This window comes from Pleurodeles waltl, chromosome 3_1 (genome assembly GCF_031143425.1).
Source record: "Pleurodeles waltl isolate 20211129_DDA chromosome 3_1, aPleWal1.hap1.20221129, whole genome shotgun sequence".
Classification (NCBI taxonomy): Eukaryota; Metazoa; Chordata; class Amphibia; order Caudata; family Salamandridae; genus Pleurodeles; species Pleurodeles waltl.
In genome coordinates this window covers 78,323,541-78,344,652 of record NC_090440.1, presented here as the reverse complement: position 1 = coordinate 78,344,652, position 21,112 = coordinate 78,323,541, and the positions used below count along the sequence as shown (strand labels likewise).

The window sequence follows — 21,112 nt, the reverse complement described above, 5'->3', positions numbered from 1 at the left end:
AGCAAAAAGACCCCAAAACATTTATCAAAAGATACATCCTGAAAGAGGACTGACTTGGAGAACTTCAACTTGAACCACTTGAATTGAGTCATGCAAGACCTTTTGTGATCTATAGTGCCTTCATTTTGTTAGGAAACTATACTATATGGTGCATGTTTTTTTTAAATAGAAAATTAATTATAACTCATATAACGTTTATTCAAAGTTTCTGTGAGTAAAACAGAAATGGATGACCTGTTGGGAGTGTACAGCATTAAGAGGCCAGATGAATTTCTAGCTCTCCAGTTCCAAAAAGGGTTTAGGCCAGTGATAACTGAAAGTCATTACCTTTTTCATGGCTGTAGTTTTGGCTGTGTGAAATAAGCAAGGTGGCAAGTGAAATATAGATCATCATACTTTAGTTCCTTGTGTCTTATTTCCATTATCCTGAAATTAGGAGCACTTGATTGTGGACGGATGTCAGCATAAAGTAATATGTAAAAACCTGGCAATGTCTATTGCAGAGTACTTCAGTGGAACTACTAAGGGCTAACAGAACAGCAAGTTCTGATCTTTACTGGTGTTTATCCCCTTCTGAATTATTTGCTAGTTTTGAGAATTTCTGCAACATTTTCACCTTGTAGCTTCCTGCGGTGTTCCAGTGAGGATTATGTAAAATATTGCAAACTTTTAATAATGTATGTATAATAAATTAGAAAGAATAAAAGTAAGATTTCCAGTTCAGCTTATCTCCTATTAATGACAATTCAAGTATTGGGAACAGGGGAAAGGCATGGGAAGGAAAACGTACTTCCAGTCTGGGCAGATCTAGGCAAAACTATTTCTTCAGAAGCTCTAGAGAGATGCATTTCTTCCATAGCAGTGATAGGCCCTGCTTGATGGTTAAGATAAGCCTTCTGCCATATTGTTCTTGTTGAAAACTTTCTGCAGTGTCCCTAGCTTTTGTTTCTTTTTGTGCAAACAGGCCAAAGCAGTGCTGAAATTCATTGAAGCCATCTCTGAAAAGACACTAAGAAGTACTGTGGCCTTGACTGCCGCCAGAGGACGTGGTAAATCAGCTGCTTTGGGACTGGCAATTGCTGGAGCAGTGGCCTTTGGGTATGTTGCTTTTCTTTTTCTTAAATTATTTTATTTGAATCATTTATCAGAGAAAATATAAATACAAAAGAAACCATTATGTGTCCGTGTGACAACTAGGTCATCAGTGCTTTAAAATCTCCCCTCAAGAGGAAATATTATATAGCTACGTCTAAAAGCAAGAAAGAGAAAAGGAAATAAAACTGGTAAAACTAGAACTGTTCCCACATAAATTATGATAAAGCAAATACTGTATTTTAATCAGCATGCATTAGAGATGAAGCAGTCCTTCCTCTTAAAACAGTCATTGAAATTAGGCTGTTCATCCTCATACAAGTGTTGGGTCAGTGGTACAGTTTTCAGTCTGTGTCAGACCCCAGTTCTTCACGCCATTTAATTATCATATTTTCATTGGCGCTCACATTTCTGTCATATCTAGTGATGTATTCCTGTCTGACTGCATAAGGTAGGATATATGTATGGGATATTGATCAGTTAAAAAATGGCATAATAGGAGTATGCCTTTAATTCACTGTCTGAAATGGTTTACTTTCTGATACCACCCTTCCTCACTATTTTAGCTATGTTTAAATTCAGCAACTCAGAGTCAATAATTGAATTTCCTTAATACTATTGTCCAACTGTAAAAAATCTTGTAGTGGCCTACTTGTTACAAAACAACTTTGCTATTAATGTAATGCATTTTTACTTGTTTTTGGCTATAAGCGGTAGTAAGATGAACCTTTCTTATTATTGAGAACTTTCTCCATTGACCATGATGTAAGCGGTTAAGTGTTCTGAAACCTTGATAAGTTGAATGGCGGTTGACCTGAAACAGTCTATCATTACAGACCGTTACTTTAGTAAGGTACAACACTGACTATTGTTATCCTTTTGTCACAGTTACTCCAACATCTTTGTCACATCTCCGAGTCCTGATAACCTCCACACCTTATTTGAGTTTGTGTTTAAAGGATTTGATGCCATGCAATATCAGGTGAGTACTGCAGGCTCTTTGATAACATTTTCACAGACAAAAGGCAGTTGAGATTAACAAACATGCATGATGTTCGGCACAGTTTCTTGTGTCTTAGGTCATGTGTGGCTAGGACGCTGTCTCCTTCCTTTGTTTTCTATCATTTATGTTGGTATGATGTTTGTTATCCGAGAGGAGGCCCAGCAGACTTTTCTAGGTACACTCTGAGTTGCAAACAGTGATGGATGGTCTTGCAAACATTGCGGACTCCTTTCCTCAGATATTTTTCAAGATGCTGTTTCACTATGCTCACATCTCTTTTGAGATGGGAGTGCAGACGGTAGGCAGGGGTGTGGAATTTATTAAAATATCTACTTGTCCACGGGACAAGCTGCTTCTCAAATCTACTTGTCCTGTAAAAAGATCTACTTGTCCCTTTGGTGCCATGTAGTGTGGCACCAAATTATGGCAGCAATCTCATTATGTAAGAGCTCTGATAATAGCCTCTCTGATTATGCCAGGGCTACTACCATAGTAGGGCTTGAATACTTGCAGTTTCAATCCCTAATGTAGCAATTTCCTTATTTTTCCACCTTTCTGCAGATCTGCATACTGGGGCTGGAGGAAGCAGTAAGCAATAGTTCCAGGGCTGGAATGCCTTTGAGTCTGCAAACCTACTAACCTGCATGTTTTAAAGATTTTCACCAGCTTCTCTCTAATATTTTCCCATAATAAGAAAGGTTGGACATTTACTCCTGACAATGGCAGAATTAGAACTTCTTCCAGGGTTGGGAAGAAAGTGGCTGGAGGGAAAATGAACTTGCAAATGCTCAATAGATTTTCACATGAGAAAATCTACACATGCGTATTTACCCATGCTAAAATGCTGTATGCTAAAATACAGTTCACAAATATTTTATAGGAGTATGACATATACCATGGGTGCACTTTTGTGACTTTCTTTAAGAATTTGGGGCCACATGTAGGTAGGTTCAGATTTGCGACCCGCAAATTGCGAGTCGCAAATCCGAATGTAGGATGGTGTCCCTGACACCATCTGTGATTCGCAAGGGCTTCGCAAATGCACACCTCATGAAAAATCATGAGGTGGGTCGCAATTTGCGGCCCCCTTGCGAATGGCGGCCTCACAGGGATGGTGGCCTGCTGGAGACAGCAGACCACCATGTCTGTGACTGCTTTTCAATAAAGCAGTTTTTTTTTTTTTTTTTTGTAATGCAGCCCGTTTTCCTTAAAGGAAAACGACATTACAAAAACGAAAAATGAAACTTTTTAGTTTCATTTTTTCAGAGCAGGCAGTGCTCCCCAGGACCACTGCCTGCTCTGAATTTTTTTTTACAGTGACATTCACAATGGGGAAGGGGTCCCAGGGGGACCCCTTCCCTTTTGTCTAAGTGTTAGCACCCATTTGAAATGGGTGCAAACTGCGATTGGCTTGCGCCCGCGTTCGCAAAACAATCCTACATTGCACTGCGAGTCGCAATTAGGAAGGGAACACCCCTTCCTAATTTTTGAGTCGCAAACCTGTTTTGCGATTCGGTAACCAGGTTACCGAATCGCAAAACTGGGTTTGTGCATCGCAATGTGCTTTTTGCACGTCGCAAACAGCGAAAGTCGCTGTTTGCGACATGCAAAAAGCTACCTACATGTGGGTCTTGGTCCCTAATTAGGTCGGGTGTTAACAAAGACATTTTGTTTTTATTAAACTTCTATTTCTCTCTCTTTCGGCTGGCTTTACTGTGAGTGATCGCATTCTTCTCTTCCACAAGGAGCATATTGGCACACAAAGTAGTTTTGTTCAGTGTCAGGAACAACAGTGGCAATCAGTGATGTAACGAAACTGGAGGGTGCCCCTTTGCAAAGAACACGGAGGAGCCCCCTCTCCAGACTCACTCAGGGCAGGTGCTGTGCTGAAGGGGCCCCCTGGAGGGCGGCTGCGGGGCCTTTGTTATGCCACTGGTGGCAACGTGTGCTTTTAGAGTTCAAAAATCTTTTGGGGGGGTTTTGCCAGTGTTTGTTACAATGTTGAGGGCCGGGTAGCTCCCACAACAATAAAGTGTTACAAAAGCCATGTCAAAACAAGACACGCATTGATGAAACTAAAAGACTTATAAAAATATGTCAGATCAGTTGGCTTTGTCAGTGTTTGTTTATTTTCATGCTTCCCATAATCGTGTTGAAAATGGTTACACTGATTTTCCATTCGAAATATTTTTGGGAAATACTAGCATGCATCAAAACGTTTTACCAAATGACACTTCATTTGCATCTAATCAGAGAGCATTCTGGGAGCATTATACTTAGCCTCATAGCCTAAACTTTTCAAACGTGTATACACGTTTTTTTTTTTTTTTGTACTGGAACCAACGTCAGTGGTGAAGTGTGACCTTAAAACATTTATTTTCAGCACTCGCCCTAATAATGAAGGTTTTCAAATAATGAACCATAAATACAAGTTCGAACAGCATTATCTTTTGGAAACACATTACCTCAACTGCAGAGAGTTCCACTCTCTGTAAACAGGCAGCCAAAGGGTTTGTGCTGCAGAGGGGTGGGCCTACTTGTCCCAAGGACAAAGTGAACATAAAAACGTGTTGCCCTTGACCCCAAACAAGATGTCCCGGGCGTCGGGCGATAGGAATTCCACATCCCTGCGGTAGGGGAAGCGTAATATGTGGCAGAGAAACTATTTAGCATGTTTGTGCATGCTAAACTAGGATGGCACCCATAATCTGGCAGTTTGCCATTCCACTAGTCCTGTCAGTGATTTTTGTAATCCATGTGAGGACTTGGAAGCAGTCAAATCATAGCACTCAAATAATAGCACTGGTTGTCCAAAGCAGTGAAACCAATGCAGTACTTAGTTAAAATAGGGTGATGCTCAGCTATTCTTGCCCACATTACAGCCTCCCCACCAATATGCCAAAGAGGGTGTAGGAAAATCCCTCTTTTTGCCATAGTTACCCCACCACCATACTTTTGCCAGGTATCTGATGTGATATTGACTGCACTTAGTCCCTGCTAACGGGGTCCCTGTAGGAAGTTGGCTCTGTATTTCAAAGTGAGGAATAGTATGCACAGAGTCCAAGGGTTCCCCTTAGAGGTAAGATAGTGGCAAAAAGAGATAATACTAATGCTCTATTTTGTGGTAGTGTGGTCGAGCAGTAGGCTTATCAAAGGAGTAGTGTTAAGCATTTGTTGTACATACACACAGGCAATAAATGAGGAACACACACTCAGAGACAAATCCAGCCAATAGGTTTTGTTATAGAAAAATATATTTTCTTAGTTTATTTTAAGAACCACAGGTTCAAATTTTACATGTAATAGCTAATTTGAAAGGTATTGTAGGTAAGTACTTTAGGAACTTTGAATCATTTCATTAGCATGTATACTTTTCACATAAAACACAATAAGCTGTTTTAAAAGTGGACACAGTGCAATTTTCACAGTTCTTGGAGGAGGTAAAGTAATGTTAGTTTTCACAGGTAAGTAAGTCACTTATAGTTTTCAGTTTTTGGTCCAAGGTAGCCCACCGTTGGGGGTTCAGAGCAACCCCAAAGTTACCACACCAGCAGCTCAGGGCCGGTCAGGTACAGAGGTCAAAGAGGTGCCCAAAACGCATAGGCTGCAATGGAGAGGAGGGGGTGCCCCGGTTCCGGTCTGCCAGCAGGTAGGTACCCGCGTCTTCGGAGGGCAGACCAGGGGGGTTTTGTAGGGCACCGGGGGGGACACAAGTTCACACAAAAAGTACACCCTCAGCGGCACTGGGGCGGCCGGGTGCAGTGTAGAAACAAGCGTCGGGTTTTCAATGTAAATCAATGAGAGATCAAGGGATCTCTTCAGCGTCGCAGGCAGGCAAGGGGGGGCTCCTCTGGGTAGCCACCACCTGGGCAAGGGAGAGGGCCTCCTGGGGGTCACTCCTGCACAGGAGTTCCGTTCCTTTAGGTGCTGGGGGCTGCGGGTGCAGGGTCTTTTCCAGCCGTCGGGAAATGGAGTCCAGGCAGTCGCGGTCAGGGGGAGCCTCGGGATTCCCTCTGCAGGTGTCGCTGTGGGGGCTCAGGGGGGACAACTTTGGTTACTCACGGTCTCGGAGTCGCCGGAGGGTCCTCCCTGAGGGGTTGGTTCTCCACCAGTCGAGTCGGGGTCGCCGGGTGCAGTGTTGCAAGTCTCACGCTTCTTGCGGGGAGTTGCAGGGCTCTTTAAGTCTGCTCCTTGAAACAAAGTTGCAGTTCTTTTGGAGCAGTGCCGCTGTCCTCAGGAGTTTCTTGTCTTTCGTGAAGCAGGGCAGTCCTCAGAGGATTCAGAGGTCGCTGGTCCCTTGGAAAGCGTTGCTGGAGCAGGTTTCTTTGGAAGGCAGGAGACAGGCCGGTAGGACTGGGGCCAAAGCAGTTGGTGTCTTCTGTCCTTCCTCTGCAGGGGTTTTTCAGCTCGGCAGTCGTCTTCTTCTTCTTGTAGTTTCAGGAATCTAAATTCTTAGGTTCAGGGGAGCCCTTAAATACTAAATTTAAGGGCGTGTTTAGGTCTGGGGGGTTAGTAGCCAATGGCTACTAGCCCTGAGGGTGGGTACACCCTCTTTGTGCCTCCTCCCAAGGGGAGGGGGTCACATCCCTAATCCTATTGGGGGAATCCTCCATCTGCAAGATGGAGGATTTCTAAAAGTCAGAGTCACCTCAGCTCAGGACACCTTAGGGGCTGTCCTGACTGGCCAGTGACTCCTCCTTGTTTTTCTCATTATTTTCTCCGGCCTTGCCGCCAAAAGTGGGGGCCGTGGCCGGAGGGGGCGGGCAACTCCACTAGCTGGAGTGTCCTGCGGTGCTGGCACAAAGGGGTGAGCCTTTGAGGCTCACCGCCAGGTGTGACAGCTCCTGCCTGGGGGAGGTGTTAGCATCTCCACCCAGTGCAGGCTTTGTTACTGGCCTCAGAGTGACAAAGGCACTCTCCCCATGGGGCCAGCAACATGTCTCTAGTGTGGCAGGCTGCTGGAACCAGTCAGCCTACACAGATAGTCGGTTAAGGTTTCAGGGGGCACCTCTAAGGTGCCCTCTGGGGTGTAGTTTACAATAAAATGTACACTGGTATCAGTGTGCATTTATTGTGCTGAGAAGTTTGATGCCAAACTTCCCAGTTTTCAGTGTAGCCATTATGGTGCTGTGGAGTTCGTGTAAAACAGACTCCCAGACCATATACTCTTATGGCTACTCTGCACTTACAATGTCTAAGGTATTGCTTAGACACTGTAGGGGCACAGTGCTCATGCACTGGTGCCCTCACCTATGGTATAGTGCACCCTGCCTTAGGGCTGTAAGGCCTACTAGAGGGGTGACTTATCTATACCTGCATAGGCAGTGAGAGGCTGGCATGGCACCCTGAGGGGAGTGCCATGTCGACTTACTCGTTTTGTTCTCACCAGCACACACAAGCTGGCAAGCAGTGTGTCTGTGCTGAGTGAGGGGTCTCCAGGGTGGCATAAGACATGCTGCAGCCCTTAGAGACCTTCCTTGGCATCAGGGCCCTTGGTACCAGGGGTACCACTTACAAGGGACTTATCTGGATGCCAGGGTGTGCCTATTGGGGAATCAAAAGTACAGGTTAGGGAAAGAACACTGGTGCTGGGGCCTGGTTAGCAGGCCTCAGCACACTTTCAATTCAAAACATAGCATCAGCAAAGGCAAAAAGTCAGGGGGTAACCATGCCAAGGAGGCATTTCCTTACAGTCCCCAATGCCAGATCTCTTTACCTAAACTGTACAATTGTTTTCTCAATTAGAAAAATCCTTTAGCACCCTCTGTAAGTTCCTAGTAAATGGTACCCCTGGTACCTAGGGCCTGAGATGCTAAAGAGGGTCCCTAAGGGCTGCAGCATGAATTGTTTAACTCTAAGGGACCCCTCACCAAGCACATGACTTGCTGCGTGTCTTGGTGCAGACAAAAGTGAAAACATGACATGGCACATAGCCTGTGTGCCATGTCCTCTATCACTGCATGAAATATATGTAAGTCACCCATCTAGCATGCCTTACAGTCCTAAGCCAGGGTGCGGTATATTACATGTGAGGGCATAACTGTACAAGCAGATATGACCCTGCTATGTCTTTGTCAATTCTCAGACATAGTAAGTGACCAGGGAAGTCATTTGAAATGCAGGCGCTGAACACTGGTGAGTAAGAGTTCCCCAGCTACATGATGGCTTCACTGAAGATAGAGATGTTTGGGATCAAACATCTCGTATTGTTGAACCCACAATGATGCCAGTGTTGGATTTACCATTATATGCACCCAGAGGACACCTTCGAGGTGCCCCCTGAAACCTTATCAGCCTCTGTTGTGCTCACGGACTGGGTTGTACCAGCCTGCCACCTAAGACACAGTTCTGGATCCCTAGAGTGAAAGCCTTCTGCTCTCAAGAGGCCCAGAACAAAAGACTGTCCAGGAAGAGGGTTTAACACCCTTCCCACGGGATGACCTGCTGATTAACCTTCCTGAGGCAGCAAGCCTCAAAGGGCTGCCACCTGTGAAATGCAAATCTGGCTACCCTCATAGGAGAGTGTAAAGAAATGGCTCCCTGTTGCAGTTACCCCCCACTTTTTGCCTGATACTGATGCCGACTTGACTGAGAAGTGTGCTGGGACCCTGCTAACCAGGCCCCAGCACCAGTGTTCTTTCACCTAAAATGTACTTTTGATTCCACAATTGGCACACCCTGGCATCCAGGTAAGTCCCTCGTAACTGGTACCCCTGGTACCAAGGGCCCTGATGCCAGGGAAGGTCTCTAAGGGCTGCAGCATATCTTATGCCACCCTGGGGACCCCTCACTCAGCACAGACACACTGCTTGCCAGCTTGTGTGTGCTGATGAGAACAAAACGAGTAAGTCGACATGGCACTCCCCTCAGGGTGCCATGCCAACCTCACACTGCCTATGCAGTATAGATAAGTCACCCCTCTAGCAGGCCTTACAGCCCTAAGGCAGGGTGCACTATACCATAGGTGAGGGCACCAGTGCATGAGCACTATGCCCCTACAGTGTCTAAGCAAAACCTTAGACATTGTAAGTGCAGGGTATCCATAAGAGTATATGGTCTGGGAGTCTGTCAAAAACGAACTCCACAGCTCCATAATGGCTACACTGAATACTGGGAAGTTTGGTATCAAACTTCTCAGAATAATAAACCCACACTGATGCCAGTGTTGGATTTATTAAAAAATGCACACAGAGGGCATCTTAGAGATACCCCCTGTATTTTACCCAATTGTTCAGTGCAGGACTGACTGGTCTGTGCCAGCCTGCTGCTGAGAGACAAGTGTCTGACCTCATGCGGTGAGAGCCTTTGTGCTCTCTGAGGACAGAAACAAAGCCTGCTCTGGGTGGAGGTGCTTCACACCTCCCCCCTGCAGGAACTGTAACACCTAGCAGTGAGCTTCAAAGGCTCAAGCTTCGTGTTACGATGCCCCAGGGCACTCCAGCTAGTGGAGATGCCCGCCCCCTGGACACAGCCCCCACTTTTGGCGGCAAGTCCAGGAGAAATAATGAGAATAACAAGGAGGAGTCACTGGCCAGTCAGGACAGCCCCTAAGGTGTCCTGAGCTGAGGTGACTCTGACTTTTAGAAATCCTCCATCTTGTAGAAGGAGGATTCCCCCAATAGGGATAGGAATGTGACCCCCACCCCTTGGGAGGAGGCACAAAGAGGGTGTACCCACCCTCAGGGCTAGTAGCCATTGGCTACTAACCCCCCAGACCTAAACACGCCCTTAAATTTAGTATTTAAGGGCTCCCCTGAACCTAAGAATTTAGATTCCTGCAACTTACCGAAGAAGAAGACTGCTGAGCTGAAAACCCCTGCAGAAGAAGAAAGAAGACACCAGCTGCTTTGGCCCCAGTCCTACCGGCCTGTCTCCTGCCTTCTAAAGAACCCTGCTCCAGCGACGCTTTCTCCGGGACCAGCGACCTCGGAATCCTCAGAGGACTGCCCTGCTTCCAAGAGACCAAGGAACTCCCGAGGACAGCGGCACTGCTCCAAAAGAACTGCAACTTTGTTTCAAGGAGCAGACTTAAAGACCCCTGCAATTCCCCGCAAGAAGCGTGAGACTTGCAACACTGCACCCGGCAATCCCGACTCGACTGGTGGAGAACCAACACCTCAGGGAGGACCCTCCAGCGACTCCGAGACCGTGAGTAACCAAAGTTGTCCCCCCTGATCCCCCACAGCGACGCCTGCAGAGGGAATCCCGAGGCTCCCCCTGACCGCGACTGCCTGAACTCCATTTCCCGACTGCTGGAAAAGACCCTGCACCCGCAGCCCCCAGCACCTAAAGGAACGGAACTCCTGTGCAGGAGTGACCCCCAGGAGGCCCTCTCCCTTGGCTACCCCGAGGAGCCCCCCCCCCCCCCCCTTGCCTGCCTGCACCGCTGAAGAGATCCCTTGATCTCTCCTTGAAATCTACAGAAAACCCGACGCTTGTTTGCACACTGCACCCGGGCGCCCCCGCGCTGCTGAGGGTGTACTTTCTGTGTGGACTTGTGTCCCCCCCGGTGCCCTACAAAACCCCCCTGGTCTGCCCTCCGAAGACGCGGGTACTTACCTGCTGGCAGACCGGAACTTGGGCACCCCCTTCTCTCCATTGAAGCCTATGCGTTTTGGGCACCTCCTTGACCTCTGTACCTGACCGGCCCTGAGCTGCTGGTGTTGTAACTTTGGGGTTGCTCTGAACCCCCAAAGGTGGGCTACCTTGGACCCAAACCTGAGACTTGTAAGTGATTTACTTACCTGACAAAACTAACAAAACTTACCTCCCCAGGAACTGTGAAAATTACACTGTGTCCACTTTTAAAACAGCTTATTGTGTTTTATGTAAAAAGTATACATGCTAATGTAATGATTTAAAGTTCCTGAAGTACTTACCTGCAATACCTTTCAAATGAGATATTACATGTAGAATTTGAACCTGTGGTTCTTAAAATAAACTAAGAAAATATATTTTTCTATAACAAAACCTATTGGCCTGGATTTGTCTCCGAGTGTGTGTTCCTCATTTATTGCCTGTGTGTATGTACAACAAATGCTTAACACTACTCCTTTGATAAGCCTACTGCTCGACCACACTACCATAAAATAGAGCATTAGTATTATCTCTTTTTGCCACTATCTTACCTCTAAGGGGAACCCTTGGACTCTGTGCATACTATTCCTTACTTTGAAATAGTGCATACAGAGCCAACTTCCTACAGAGAGGAATCCACCCTCTGCCCCTGTCCAGAGCCCCTTTGGCACCTGGAGAGGTGTGAAAATTATCCAGTCAGGTAGGCGTGCCACCTCCAGGCTAATACCACCCCCAAGGTGGGCTACTGCGAGGTGGACACGATTTTTCTGTGACCAGGTTATGCCCACTTTCCACAGGAAGTGGTCATATGGGGGTGTAGTGACCCCAAGGGTCAGTAGCCCATTGGCCTTACCCTACACGCCCGTAACGCCCCTAAATTCAGTATTTAGGGGAGCCCCTGTCACCCACCAGAGAAGCAGTTCCTGATAACTTAAGAAGACCAAGGACACCGAAGAGCCACAACAGCAGAAGAGGAGAAAAGAAGCAGCTGACCTGCTACCAACCCCGCTGGCCTGTCTGCATCCCCTGTGGAATTCTGCACCAAAGGGGACTCGTCCTGCAGCTGTGACTCCAGAAACCCAGGAGGACTGCCTGCCTTCAAAAAAGGCTCAAGACCTCCCAGAAGCAGTGAACCTGTTTTCCAACAAACTCCAAAACAAGGGACTCTGAAGCCTCTGGAACCACCAAAACCCGACACCTGAAGTCATCACTGCACCCGCCTTCTCTGACCAGAGTTGAAGTGGACCACCAGTGCCAACAAGGTTCCCCAGCTCTCCAGAGTCTGAGTCTATCGTGGTTTCACCCCTCCTGGACTCCCCTAGGACTCTTGCAGCCTCTGCCCCCAGCCACCCTCTACCGTGACCGCTCCTTTAAGAAAAAAACGACACCTCCGCTCTCTTCGCCCTTGAGCCATGGAGAAGATTACCAAAGTTGCCTACCTCTACCTGTGCCTGAGCATCGCAAGGCCTGACTCCCACTGTTGGCTCAGCCCGACTGGCCTCCTGGCCTGAGCCTGCAACCGCTTGTCACCGTGAACAATCTCCATAGGAACACATTTAACACCCAATGCTGTTTGCCACTCTGCACCTGGCTGCCCCCGTGCTGCTGAGGGTCTACTGTGGATGCTGCCTTAGACCTTGACCACTACTCACCTTAATGTCAGGAAATTGGTCTTGTAAGTCAGTGTACTCTACCTGTTTGCAGAGCTTGTTTTTCCTCCCATGGTGTAACATTGCAGAACTCAGAAATGTCACTATCCACTTTTTAAACTGAACTGAATTCCTATTTAAAAGCAGACTTGCCTGAACGATTTTTCTGTGATGCCTAAACATATATAAAGATACCTTCTATTTTTATAAATTGGTGTGGATCGCCTCCTTGAGACGTGTGTCCCATTTATGGACTATTGTATGTATTTGTAGATGTCTTGCACTCCTCTGTATTAAGCCTGAGGCTGCTCAACCACACTACCCCTAAATAGAGCATTTTGAGATTGCATAACAAGCCCTGTCCCCACACTGGGGAACCCCTGGACCCTTTATATGATATTCACATACCACATTAAGGGCCAGCTTCCTACAGAGGGTCAGCAGCAGTAGATTTGTTTGAAGCCAAAGAGTAACATACTCTAGTATTGGTCCCTAGGAGTGGTCTTAAAGGGGTATGTTTCAACTTGATCATGTGTCATCTGGAAGAGACCTTGGAGTGAAACTAGAAGACAGGAGGAGTGTATTTTAAATAAGACTACCTGTAGCTATTTTTGAAAAATTGAATATGATGCTTTTGGGGATTGATTCGGCCAAAAAACACAAAGGAATTGCTGAGGAGGAGGTGTGGAGTTGTGTGGGATTCACTCGTCACAAGCTGCTGGAATAGAGAAGACCAGAAGACTGCCTGCGTGGAAGTATTCCATATGACCTACATCTGTGGACTTCAGCTTACTCTTGAATCTCTGGTTCTTCAAGGTTTTTCACTGGATTGGGGCAGCAGATTTCTTGTTAATCCCACAAGGAGAAAGGGGTTTAGGTCTCATCTAGTGGCACATACTACTGCAGACAAAAGTGTCTCGTGACTGCAAAGAAGAGTCCAAAGAAACGGAGTCATCTGAAATGTCTGGGAAAAATCGATCAGGTCCAGTTGGAACTGGACCGCCAGGTGTAGCATTGACTGAAAGTGGAAAGGAGTCTGTCCTCTCAATCACATCCGTTCTTTTTTGTCAAAGGATTAGTCCCAGTAAAGATGGGGACATTTGAAGCATCTGGACAATAGGGAGTACTTAATGTAAAAGTTCTGATGATCCTGATGCTTGTGTTCTGCTGGGTCTTTTGAAACATGGGTGTTCGTGGGAGAAAGGGATTTCCTAATATTATCTGCTTTTAGACCATTCTCTAAGGTATGAGGGACAAAGGGGCAGCATGCAAGGCTTGTTCTTTATTGCCCAAAACAGATACACACTACCACAGCAGCTCTTTTTGGGATCTGCTACTATAACACTGGTGTACCTACATTTGTACAACAGAAAAGACATCAGACGTATTTTCTATACCTTCCGATCCCAACTCTAGATTTCCTTAAATTGTGTATCATTATATTCATTACATTTTTTTTTCTTCTTCATTTATTGATGTTTTTGGTTTTACATACACTTTCTCTTTGGGTCACCTCACTCTTTCTGTCAGAATACCAAGGATAAGCATGGGCTTTTCTCAAAGAAACCTGCCTTTGGTTCTAGGCACTAGAATATTTTAACTATGTGGAGGATATTTATGGATCTTGAGAAACTTTTTGCTGCACCACTTCACAAATTTGTGGCCTGTCCGCCTCATGATATGTGAACTGATCTGTATTACTTTATTTTTTAACTGTATCCAACCCAAAATTACAGAATTTGCAGATGAACACCTATTGTTTGTCTTGGGTTTTGTGGGGAACTAATAAAAGTAGTTTTACAAATTTAAAACAATGTGGAAGCTTGCTGCACCTGACACCAAGACAGAGGTATCACTCCCACATGGTTTAGCAATCCAGTTTAATATACTTATTTTATATTTCGGATTGCTGTATTCTTCCTTTATTATTAATTTTAAAAAATCTGTTCATGTTTGTTTCATAAATTGCTTTGCCTCGCAGGAACACTTGGACTATGAGATTATTCAGTCTTTAAATCCCGAGTTTGAAAAGGCTGTTGTCCGAGTGAACATCTTTAAGGAGCATCGACAGACCATACAGGTAAAGAGTTGTTTACATTCTTTCTGCTGTTTTGCTTTAGATTTTTTTTTTTTTTTAAAGATTGTTTTGTATACCGTCATAATTATCCTAGCAGTCACCTGGAGCCTGTTAAAACAAATGGGCCATTCATAATAGGCGATGCAAGGATAATCGAGGATGCACATGTCTGATGTCTTTGTATGGTTACAACAGTGTATTTTATAACTTTGCCTAGCATATAGTGAATACATCATGGACAGGAAGGCTCAGCTGCATACTGTAGATTGGCTTAGGTAGGTGGGGTCAGAGACATACGGTAGGCATCACTGTTGGATGAAGTCTTCACTTCATTTCTAAATAGCCAGCGGGCATCCTGATTTTGGGAGTTTGTTATAAAGCTTGAAAACTTAATTTATGCTTTCTGTATTTCTGGGCTCCCCTGCCAAGAGCTGTGTGTTGTGGGGAGGCGATAGAGATGGTCATTTTGTCTGCATTGTAAATCAGGCTTCCCAGTGCATATGGTTTGTCATGATGCAGCAGATCTTGTAGTTGATCAGTACTAGGAAAAGCAGCAGCCACCCTGCACTGAAACCCCCCATTTAGTGATTTAAGCATTTAAATATATTTAAAACATTGTTATTTGAGTGGCATTAGTATCTGTAGACAACATCCTCAGAATGAGCTTAAATTAGGTTTTGAATTATAGCAGAATACAGTGTTCAAGTTTATTGTTAAAAATGTTACTCCTTGTGAAGCCTAAAACATGGTTTATTCGTTTATGCTTTCTTATGACGGGCACTTAGCCCGAGGGTTTCAGCACGCAGTACATAACACGATCTGAAGTCATTCTTCAATAGTACATGCTACCATAAACATTTCGTAAGCTACACTAATGAGATAGGTGAATTATGAACTGGGGTAGTGCTAGTTTTCACCTTATATGTTAAGTTCACCTTTCTTATTGTATTCTGGAAGGAAGGTTATTTGAACTGAGGGTGCACAGAATAAAATAGGAGGGTTCCATTAGAAGGGAATCAAATATAGACCTTTAATAATTTGTTGCAGAAATCTAAACATCAGATTGGATTCTAATGTGAGAAAATGAAACCCAGATGTATGTAATACTATTTCTACCAAGTATTTGCCGTGTACATGTGGCTTTGGACAGTGATGATCCCTTGGAATGCTTGTATGTGGAGAACATAGAGTGTGCAATAGTCTATGGTCCTCCCAGTTGCAGTGTCTGCCTACCTGCTGGTTGTACCTTCATTTATTCTTAGGGTGAAGCAAATAATCCTATCTGTTCTGTGTCATTGTGTCAGATTTTTCACAGGTAACAAGGAGGGATAATTGAGATTGTGCAGTGTGTACTGTAGGAGAAGATCCTACTGAGGTAGTATGCATACGTTGTGTGAGGACTGATGAGGTTTTGTGTAGATGGTCAGATTATATCAAATAGTTATGGCTCAAAGAAAACAAAGTTGAATTGGGAGCTTGTGTCGTGAGGTGATTGGACTTGATGCTGGTGCCACTAGGTTTAAGGTGAAGAGTATTCGAGTTAGTGCATGAGTGTTATAAATAGGATTAGAGCAAGTTTTTTTTGTTTTGTTACCAGCACTTGATAATTCATAGAAACACTGTGTTAAAGCTTGTGTTCAATGTGCAATCCCTGATAAGTCTCATAAAACTAGTAGTTCGCTCTTCTGTGGCCTCTGATGCTATTTAATTATTTTCGGTGGAAAAATGTTGGTGGTTTTTGGTCTACCAGGTTGTTCCTTACACCATTGGGTCTGAAAGCATGACACCGGAGCCCGATGAATTGAGGAAAAATCAACTGGAAAATCTGCATCCATCAAAGTTTTTCCACCGAAAATAACAGAATGCCTTCTGACGCCACAGAAGGTTGAACAGTGGAGGAGGGGAACCTTCCTAATCAAACTGGGTACCCTGTTTATTAAAGTCACGTGGCTGGATAGTGCACAATGGTGAGGCAGCAAGGGAGATGAAAAAAAAAAACTTTTAAATTTATGACAACTTCCGTCACAAGTTTGCCCAGAGAGACCCCCTCTGATAGGACTACAATTTGTACAACCTGAAGGATCTTGGTGCTGAAGACTGCAAGCCCGGTGCAAAGTTTGTATTGAATACACTGAAGGGCAAGGCTGAGACATTATGTGGTGTACCACGTCATGGCAGACACCCAAAAGAAGGAGGAGTCTCTAAGGGACCCCGGCCTATCCCGCAAAGGGAAGCAAGAACAGAATGTCCAAGAAGCTGAACTGGAACAGGGGGAGAGTTGGATGCCAAAGAAAGTGTCATCAGTGTTGAAGCTGGAGGTCAAAGCACACAGAAAAGGAGTGGCAGATGGTAACAGAAATGCTGAAAAGGGAGAACTCCGAGCCCTCAAAGACCGCTTCCACTGCCAAGCACTCAATGTTCGAAATACCCCGAAGAGGAAGGCAGCATTGATGGCTGAGCAATGAATGCTCAAGCTGACGTTTGTTATGTTTCTCCATAACGCCAGAGCAATGTGAAGAGAATCATGAGTTCTTTGGCTAAGATGATGAATACTTCACTGCGCTCCACTTGAAGGCCAGGAACAACAAGAGGACATGTAATCTCAATGCCACACTCTCTGAGGAAAGCCACAACAGATAATCGGTTGAGGCCGTCATCATTGGATGGCTTTTCCATGTACTATTGCCTCTTCTAGTAGGTGGCAGTCCTCTTTGCAGTGCAACTGAAAGAGGAAAGGGGAACTATTGTTTCCTTCTAGAAACCCTGATACCATCACAAGGCAAACTTATGCAGGCCTGGTTGAGGGCTTTGAAGCTTAGTAGGTTCTGGCACAAGTGATCAACATGCCCTTCACAGAAGAACTACATAGCCACCATGGACCTAAAGGATGCCTACCTATACATACCAAAGAAACAGGCAATACCTCAGATTCACCATAGACCAGGTACATTACCAGTTCAAGGTGCTGCCCTTCTACATACAGTCGCCACCAAGGGTGTTCACAAAATGCCTGGCAGCAGTGGCCGCACTCCTGAAGAAACAAGGCATTCACGTCTACCTATACCTCAACTACTGGCTAGTGGAGGCAAGTTTTAAACAGAAATGCCAACAGGACATACACACATTCATCTCCACTCTGCACCACTTGGGATTCACCATAAACACAAAAAGTCATCCCTGCACCTAGAACAGGAGAAAGTGATCCTGAACTCTAAGATGGCACCTACCTACCAAGAGAGCGAAGGCCATAACATTGCAAGCTTGCCTTTACCAGAAGGGTCCTTCTTTGACAGAGAGGAAGGTAATGAAACTAATGGGTATAATGGCATCTTGCATCTCACTCATACAGCAGGCAATACTACTCATGCAACCCATACAGGAATGGCTCTTCCATAAATGATCACAAGCCACAGGTAGTTGGGAGCATCTAGCATTTGTCACTGCAAAGGTGCAAAAGGAAATTAACTGGTGGAACGTAAGGAATGTAATTTTAGAGAGACCTTTCAAATTACAAACTCCCATAGGGGCTATAACAACAAAGGTATCCCTCATGGGGTGGGGAGGGGAGTGCATATGAGCAACTTAAGTCATGGGTCTTTAGAGCCCTCCGGAAGCAGCAAGACATACATGAACTCAAGACGGTCTTTCATGCATGAAAGGCCTTCCAAGCGCACCTAAAGGAACAGACGGTGATGATTCAGACAGACAACCCAGCAACATTCTATCTCAACAAACATGGGGGGACAAAGTCATTCCAGCTCTCTCAGATTGTGCAGGAGATATGGAAATGGGCAATTTAACATAACATTGGTAGCGCTACACCTTCCAGGTGAACAGAATATCGAAGCAAACTGATTAAGCAAACAGGCAAACATCTCCAATGATTGTAAGCTAAAACAAGATTTGCTGGACAACATTTTCAGGAGATGAGAAGCACCAAGCATAGACTTGTACCCAAGCCCAAAAAACACAAAATGCCAATACTGAGCATCCAGATACCCACACCACTGATTCATTGTCAATACCCTGGAATATGCCTTTCCACTGATTCTCCTTATCGCAAGGGTGCCACACAAGTTCAGACAATCAAACATACTCATCGCCCCATAATGATTCAGAAAGATACAGAACTCAAACCTGCTAGAAACATCTAGCATCTTGCAAAACTTCCAAACACTGCAGAATGAGATCATATATTACCCAGAACCAACCACACTCAATCTAGCAGCCTGGCTCTTGAATATCTAGAGTTCAGTCATCTCCAGCGCCCCTGCAAGACAAAGAACATTTTCAGGGAAGTGAAGAAACTGAGCACACAAAAATGCTACAGTGCTAAGTAGACCAGATGCATCCACTGGGCTAAGGACTGCTGGAAACTTGAGGGAAGGACAGAGGACAGCATGATGAAAACATACTTTACTCACCCACTGGACCATAGCTTAACCAATGCATCATTAAAGGTCTGCCTTGCAGCCATTGTTGCTTACATTAGGGTAATAACGAAACAGAAGAGATTCCTAGAAGGATCAAAGAAAGCAGCTCCACCTAGAACCACATCTGCACCAACGTTGAACTTTAGTACTGTACTCACAGCTGATGACAAATCTCTTTGAGCCTATGCTCAAGACAGAACTTGTGTTCATGACTCTTAAATGTTGACTTCCTAATAGCTGTCACATTGCTATACAGGGTCTGCGAACTACGAGCTCTCCCCATACTAGAGCCCTACCTGCAAACCCACAAGGAGAAGGTGGTACTAAGACCAAACCCTCATTTACTATCAATGGTAATATCACAGTTCATGTCTACCAAAACATTCAACCTTTTTTTTAGCAACCAAAGACCCAGGCTAAAAGAACAGTACATACCTGGGACACGTGTACCATCTATAACAGACCACAGTAAGGGGGAAAGGGGAAGGGGCACCAACTCTACTCCTCCTTTGCAAGAGCGAAGGTTTACCAGTAACAAAGGGAACTGTTGCACAACAGAAGACGATCCAAACCTGCTACACAAGGGTGGGAAAAACCTTGCTACAAGGCCTAGGGTACACTCTACAGGGAAGAAAGAGGCTACTCTAACTTTCCTAGCAAACGTGCCCAACAACAACATTTGCATGGTGGCATCATGGTTGTTCAGACATCACACATCAAGCATTACTGTGCGGATATCCAGGTAAACCAGGAATCACGAATGGGACAGAGAGTGGTACAACACCTGATTGCAAACTGAGGCACATTTCAACTCAACCTTCCAAGGAGACAAACACTGCTAAAAAATCAGTGCACATCACCTGAATCTAGTAAAGGATTTATGCTGCAAAACGAAATGGTTACTTACCAGTAGGCATAATTTTGTAGCTTGAAGAGTTTTTCAGATTCAAATGTGACCCATCTGCCTCCCCGTAAATGTCAGGAGGCGAACAGGCAAGTCAGACAACACTCCAAGATAACACACAGTGCCAGTGACTGAAGTTGCCAATGGGGTAAAAAGAATCTGAAGATGGCGACCAATCACAGGAAATTCTGGGGCCGCCTTCTGACATTACAGAGAGAATGGACTTGCCACCAAATTGTGGTTATTGACCCCAACAACAAAAAAGAGAAAAAAGACACCCATTTTCAGACCCACAGATGATGATAACACACAGCAGGTAGTTGCAAAACTACTCCTCCTAGTAAGTACCCATTTTGTTGAGTTCAGTGTGCGATCTCTGACAAGTTTCATAAAACCAGTAGGGCCTCCTGGATAAGTGTGAAGCAAATTAGCTATTGAAGTTGGTGGACCATCAAACATTTGGGAGCCAAATCTAGATTTGCATTGATCCTTTTACATTATTACACTAAATGGGTGGAATAATGTTTTGTAGCTAATGCCTCTAGCAAGATGGTAATTGAGTTTGAGGTTGAGGGATGTATTTGGAAGTGAAGGTTTGCCTTCTGACTTAGAGGTACTGGTGCCCTGTTAGTGTTCAAATAAATTAAGGATTGAGGAATGCTGAAATTAAGGATGTTAAAACATCGCTCAACCGCCTGAGCAGTTATGGCTTGGTTAAGCGATTCCTCAGGGTCATTAAGGACAGTGTGCTCATCTTTGACTGATGACTTGAACTGGAAGGAGATGTTATGGAATGTGCCGTGGACCGTTGTAAGGAAATGCCTCCTTGGCATGGTTACCCCCTGACGTTTTGCCTTTGCTGATGCTAAGTTTTGATTTGAAAGTGTGCTGAGGCCTGCTAACCAGGCCCCAGTGTTCTTTCCCTAACCTGTACTTTTGTTTTCACAATTGGCACACCCTGGCATCCAGGTAAGTCCCTTGTAACTGGTACCCCTGGTACAAAGGGCCCTGATGCCAGGGAAGGTCTCTAAGGGCTGCAGCATGTCTTATGCCACCCTGGGGACCCCTCACTCTGCACAGACACACTGCTTGCCAGCTTGTGTGTGCTGGTGAGGACAAAACGAGTAAGTCGACATGGCACTCCCCTCAGGGTGCCATGCCAACCTCACACTGCCTATGCAGTATAGATAAGTCACCCCTCTAGCAGGCCTTACAGCCCTAAGGCAGGGGGCACTATACCATAGGTGAGGGCACAAGTGCATGAGCACTGTGCCCCTACAGTGTCTAAGCAAAACCTTAGACATTGTAAGTGCAGGGTAGCCATAAGAGTATATGGTCTGGGAGTCGGTTTTACACGAACTCCACAGCACCATAATG

The 21,112-nt window shown here is 45.2% G+C and overlaps 1 protein-coding gene across 4 annotated transcripts in view; it reads left to right on the top strand.

Annotated features, from left to right (window-relative positions):
• Window positions 1-21,112, top strand: part of NAT10 (N-acetyltransferase 10) — a 326,800-nt gene that overhangs the window by 135,857 nt on the left and 169,831 nt on the right. For all 4 annotated transcript variants that reach the window (XM_069221852.1, XM_069221854.1, XM_069221853.1 and 1 more), the window contains exons 9-11: window positions 965-1,098; window positions 1,981-2,074; window positions 14,303-14,401. In XM_069221852.1, coding sequence (XP_069077953.1) covers window positions 965-1,098; window positions 1,981-2,074; window positions 14,303-14,401 — 327 coding nt within the window. The remainder of the gene's footprint in view (window positions 1-964; window positions 1,099-1,980; window positions 2,075-14,302; window positions 14,402-21,112) is intronic.